This window comes from Rhagoletis pomonella, unplaced genomic scaffold (genome assembly GCF_013731165.1).
Source record: "Rhagoletis pomonella isolate Grant_MI unplaced genomic scaffold, Rhpom_1.0 Rhpom_scaffold_09866, whole genome shotgun sequence".
Taxonomy (NCBI): Eukaryota; Metazoa; Arthropoda; class Insecta; order Diptera; family Tephritidae; genus Rhagoletis; species Rhagoletis pomonella.
The window spans coordinates 1-5,972 of record NW_023468396.1 but is presented as its reverse complement, the minus strand read 5'-3'; the positions used below and the strand labels follow the sequence as shown (position 1 = coordinate 5,972).

The window sequence follows — 5,972 nt, the reverse complement described above, 5'->3', positions numbered from 1 at the left end:
TGTAGAGGCAAATGGGCGACGACAAAAATAAAAACTTAGACAACATGTAGAATGATAAACTTGATTGTACTTATTTATTATTTAATGACTTTAGTTAAACAACATAAAATAAATGCGAAGATTTCCAAATATTGCTAGCTAAACGCTAACGTTTCCAAATTTGTATTTGCTGGTGATTGTCGGCTGCTGCTCCCGGTGACGATAAATTTGCCTCTGATCGTTGGTAAAAATGTACATGCAGATGATAGCGAATGGGTAGAATTATGTATGTTATGTATGCATGTATTAGTAAATGCAAGAACTCGCTACGAATATATGTATGAGCCAATCACAATGCAGAAATGGTAATAGCAGAAATGAAACATAAGGCACAGGGGGCCTCTACACCCCACCCCGCCGTGAATCACCTAGGGATTCACCATCCAAATGTAGGACTGCAATCTTCGAAGCTGGGCGACGTAGTACCCCTCCAGCAGTTTTAACTTCAGCGAAACGGATCTGACCATCTTTGGCTGGGAATACCCGGGTAACTCGACCTTTTTGCCACTGGCTACGTGGCTGCATGGTGTCGCATATTAACACCAAGTCATTCACTTTTAGGGGCTCAACTTCTTCCTGCCATTTTTGACGCAGGAGTAACTGTGGTAAATAATGCCGTATCCACTGTTTCCAAAATCTGTCTTTTAGGCTTTGGGCTATGCGCCATTGTTTTCTTAGGCATAATTTTCCATCCACTGGTTGCGGCGTTTGCGTCGAATTTGAGCACCCCAACAGAAAATGATTTGGGGTTATGGGATCGTCTTCTTCCGATGACAGTGGTACTTCTGTTAGCGGTCTCGAATTCAAAATGTTCTCAATCTCTATAAGCACACTACGTAGCGTATCTTCCCTTGGCACTTCTTCACGTATGATTTTGGTCAAAAGTCGTTTCACTATGTGAATTAGTCTCTCCCAACAGCCTCCAGAACTTGGATTAGAAGGGCAATTGAACTTCCAGTCTACACCGCGCTTGGATACATCGTTCGAAATACGTTCGAAATCTAAAATACGTTCTGACGCTTTCAGCTCTCTCTGCGCGCCTATGAAATTTGTACCGTTATCGCTTCGGATACGTACCGGAGTTCCACGGCGGTTTACAAAATTGCGTAAGCATATTAGGAAAGCATCTGTTGATAAGTCGTGTGCAAGTTCTATATGAGCCGCCCTTATGGTGAGGCACGTGAATATGACTGCCCATCGCTTCTCCCGGCGGCGCCCTATCGCCACGTTAAACGGTCCGAATAGATCTACCCCTGTATACGCAAAGGGCCTGACGTATGGTGTAATTCGGTCTTCAGGCAACTGACCCATTAATGGTGGTTTAGGTGCGGCTCTGTCAATTCGGCATTGGGCACAACTTCGTTGTACGTTTTTCAATAGTGATTTGGCATGTGGAAACCAGTATTTCTGACGAACCTCACTTAAAATTACTGCAACGTTCTGGTGGTGATACTGTTGGTGGTACTGGCGCATAATAAGCTGTGAGACGATGTGTTTAGACGGCATCAAAATCGGTCTTCTAGCTTCTTTCGGCAGACATGTAGCCTCGTCTATGCGCCCACGCAACCTCAAAATACCTTCAGTGTCTATGTACGGCGATAATGCACGAATAGTACTATGTTTAGGAATATGTTTCGATTTTTCAAGTTCGGCGATCTCCTCGGCGTAAACTTCGTGTTGGACTTCTCTGATTATATATTTTTCGGCTTTCTCAAGTTCGGAGACGGTCAGTGCTGAGGAGTTGTTGTTTTCGTGCTCACGACGTAGAAACTTGCTTACGGCTCGATAAACTAATGCCATCACCCGTCTCAACTTGAGGAAAGAAGAAAAACGATTAAATTGTAATAATGGATCTTTTACCTCAGCATGTGCGACAAGACACGGATGCACTTCCTCCTCAAGCTGAACTGGCATGGGGCTGCATAGCGTAGGTGGCCAATGCTCGACTGGATCCCGCAGGAAATCCGGACCTCTTAACCATGAGCTGTATTTCTCAGCTTTAGGTGGCCATTTTGGACGAGTAGCGATGTCGGTCGTGTTTTTATCTGTAGGTACCCAGCGCCATTGAGAAGGATTCGACGATGACAAAATTTCTATTATGCGATGACCAACGTATGGCTTAAACTTTCTCTCTCTTGAATTTACCCATTGTAACAGCGTTTGCGAATCTGTCCAGAATGTGACTTCTTCAGGTTGAATGGTATGACCTTGACTAATGACTTTGGCAAGTCGAACACCGAGTACACCAGCCTGCAATTCCAGTCTGGGCACCGAGAGGAGCTTCTGAGGTGCACACCTGGTTTTACCGGCAATAAAGGCAACGTCGACATTTTGTGCGCTAGCAATACGAAAATACCCAGCTGCGGCAAATGCAACTTGACTGGCGTCTACTAGTATATGAAGCTGAACAGATGTTGGCGACTGCAGTAGTGGTGAGTAGTAGCGGTTCACCTTGACCTCGTTGATACGTTTAAATTCACCCCACCAGGCAAACCATTTATGTTGAAGTTGATATGGCAATATTTCGTCCCATTCGATGCAACTCTTCCACACCTCTTGAATCAGTATCTTGGCGAATAACAGGAAATCCGCGAGAATACCGAACGGATCAAAAACTGACATTACAATGCTCAAAAGTTCGCGTTTCGTAGGTACGCGTACACCTTCTAGTACTGGCTTTGGAATACGATGGAATCTGAACTTGAACTCAAACGAATCGGTCGGGGTATTCCAATACATTCCCAACACCTTTTCGCAACTACTTTGTCGTTCTAAATTTACGTGTTGGGATACGGCTTCGGTGTCGGTATTCAAGCCGATTTCAAGTTCTTTGATATTGGATACGAAAGATCGAAGCTGAAACCCTCCTTCGGCGTGGACGAATTTAACCTCCTTGCAAACGCGCTCTGCATCTTGGTTGCTCTGAAAACTGGCTACGAAGTCGTCTACATAATGGCTGTCAATAATTGCTGCAGCTGCGTCGGGATATTGTGAGCGGAAGTCCTCGGCGTTCTTGTTCTTGACATACTCTGCAATGCAGGGAGAGCAAACCGCACCAAACACCATTGACATCATAACGTAGTGCTGGACTGGCTGATGAGAGTCGCCATCACGCCATAAAAATCTCTGCGCATATTGATCTGGCTGCTTCACTACCACCTGCGAAAACATCTCACGAATGTCGGCAGCCACAGCTACTGCTCCTTCGCGAAACCTAAATAGTATATCCAGTAACGGCTTGGCTTGTTCTGGACCCTTTAGCAGTACACAGTTGAGAGATACTCCATTCACCTTCGCAGCTGCATCAAACACTATCCTCATCTTGCCAGGTTTGTGCGGGCTCTGGACTGCAAAATGAGGCAAATACCAATTAAAGGATGACTGCATACCTACTTCGTCTTCGGAAAGTTGTCTGGCGTAACCATTTCGTATATATTTCGCAATTTCTTCTTTGTATTTGGCGGAAAAACCCTCATCTAGGCGCATTCTCTTCTCAATACCCAACAGTCGTTTGTAAGCCATAGCATAGCTGCTCGGAAGTGCTGGTGGAACACTTTTCCACAGCAAACCGGTTTCAAAGCGCTTACCGATGCGACGTGTGTTGGCTTCCAGGCTTTGACGAGCGTGTTGATTGTCTTCGGACTCTAGTTGCTTCGTTGCCTCATTGTGGACACCAAAGTTATCAGCGGCGAAATATTCTGCAACCAGTTCGTGTAGCGATTCCAAGTTGTTCTTTTCTCGAATATGTAGTACCACAGGCGTTGTAGTTTGCGCTCGTGTTGAACCGTAGGCTATCCAACCCAGCTTTGTATTAATGGCTACTGGGTTTCCGCTGCCAGCTTGTACTGTTGTAGACGGCACACTTAAATACGTATTGTCTAGACCTAACAACAACGATGGTTTGACTTGATGATAATCTTCTAATGGCAAAATCTTCAAATGGCTATAATCTGCTTTACGGAAGGACTGTTCTGGTAAATCGAGGTTACGAATGGTGCAAATATTTCGTAGCGTGTACGTCGCTGTTGTACATTTGCCCTGTATTTCAACATTCACTTTCGTCGAATCTTCGGTCGTACACTTTTGGCCATACCATTGTAAGGTCAGGGGCTGCTTACGTCCTTTGAGACCCAATCTTGTGGCTACGCTATCGTCTAGTAGTGATATAGCTGATCCTTCATCCACCATGGCATAAACGTCTTCTTTACCGTTCGGTCCGAACAGCGATACTGGCACATATTTAAAAAACTGGCTATTTCGATGTTTGGCTTCTCTGCAATTAAGTACAGACTGAGTTGCAGCGCGACTTTGTGGTGTGGGCGGCGCAGAACTTGAACTCGAGGCTTCATGTAAACTCCGATGATGATAGCGGCGGCAGGCGTTAACGTCACAAAGCTTTTTTGAACGGCAGTTAGATGTGTTGTGTCCTTTACGCAGACACGAAAAACAAAGCTGCAGGGATTTCACCTTTTCCCAACGATCACGAACACTCATTGACTCATTGAAAGTTTGACAATCACTTATCGAGTGTGCCCCATCGCACACATAACACTTTAAACTGGCTGCGTGATCCTGTTTACGCTCACTGCCGACTAACATTACACGACGAGATGGCTGTTGATGTGGCGTTGGCTGCTGGCTTCTCATAACTGCGGTTGACGGTGGCATTAGGCAGACAACTCGGGCAAGGTCACTTAACCATTGTGAAAATTCTTTAATTGTAGCGTACGGCTTTATATTCACTGCATGCCTGGTCCACTCATATTGCTTGCTGGGTGGTAGCTTTGTTACGAGTTGCTCTAAAAGTGTAGTATTATTAAGGTGGTGCTCACATTTTGCTGAAGTTAGAAACGCAACAATATTTCGTGTTCTTGTTGAAAATGATAAAATTTGTTCAACCTTGTTTTCAGCTATGTTCGGAAACTGTTGAATTTTGCTTAGCTGACTTCTTACCAAGAGGTCTGGCCGACCAAATTGAAACTCCAGCTCCGCGATGGCATTTGGCACGTCTTCGGGGTATATCAGCATCGAAGCTACCGTTTCTTTCGCACGGCCCACTAGGCACTTGTGAAGCCGCATTAAATTCTGCCGATTGCTATAACGAAACGCTTCGGTGGTGTCTTTAAAATTAGCCAGGAAGAGCGGCCACTCTTCTGTATTACCCGAAAACGTAGGCAAGTCGTATAATTTATTTGCTGACTCACTAGTTTCCACCAATGTATTTTGGGCGGACCGTTCCGGCATAATTTCGGACGTAGTTTCACTTGCCTGTTGGGTTACTACCGGTTGATGTACATCTAGTTCAATGTTATTTCGCAGCCTCTCTATATCACGTTGACTCTCCTCTGTAACCGTCTTCAATTGCGCAACAGCATTCGTTAAAGCGTTGAGGCTGGCTACAATCGCTGAAAATTGTCCACCTTGTGCACCATCATTAACCCCACCATCGCCCTCCATTTGTTCACCTTGCGATCTGTCTTGATGTCTTAAATTGTAATTGCTACCCGGCATAATATCCGCTCACCAAGTCGTACCACCAAACGTGTGAATCCAGCAAACCTTAAAAACTCGAACTTTTATTAAGCCCCGCTCTCGCAAGCAATAACCAAAGGCATTCGATTTCATGCAACTGTACAACCTTACCGATACAGCCAGCCACTTTACCCCACTTTTTTAATTGCAATCACCATCAAAAACCGCTTTGCAAAAAACTCCAGCTTCTCTTTAGCAAAACCGTTCCACGAAAATTAACTGCTATGATGACGAACCGCTTTACACCAACTCCAATTTATGACGATGAACCGCTTTACTTAAACACCAACTGATTTTGTTTTACAGCTAGCCGACATCACTTTATTTGGAGAACAGCAAAATTTGGAAAGATAATGTAGAGGCAAATGGGCGACGACAAAAATAAAAACTTAGACAACATG

General features: G+C 44.8%; 1 protein-coding gene across 2 annotated transcripts; it reads right to left on the bottom strand.

Moving 5' to 3' along the window:
* Positions 1–47: 47 nt before the first annotated feature.
* LOC118756332 lies at positions 48–5,966 on the bottom strand. Of its 2 annotated transcripts, none has more exons than XM_036491102.1 (2): positions 5,683–5,966; positions 48–5,598 (listed from the first exon to the last, which is right to left on the bottom strand). In XM_036491102.1, exon 2 carries the CDS (start codon positions 5,548–5,550, stop codon positions 382–384), a length of 5,169 nt encoding a protein of 1,722 aa, XP_036346995.1. In that variant the 5' UTR covers positions 5,551–5,598; positions 5,683–5,966; the 3' UTR covers positions 48–381. The 2 variants fall into 2 exon arrangements, with proteins under 2 accessions (XP_036346995.1, XP_036346996.1); XM_036491103.1 differs by lacking the exon at positions 5,683–5,966 and having other exon boundaries at positions 48–4,877; positions 4,939–5,008.
* Positions 5,967–5,972: the final 6 nt, after the last annotated feature.

Coding starts and splice junctions, on each gene's coding strand:
- LOC118756332 (XM_036491102.1), bottom strand. CDS start 5,550: ATGCCGGGTAGCAATTACAATTTAAGACATCAAGACAGATCGCAAGGT.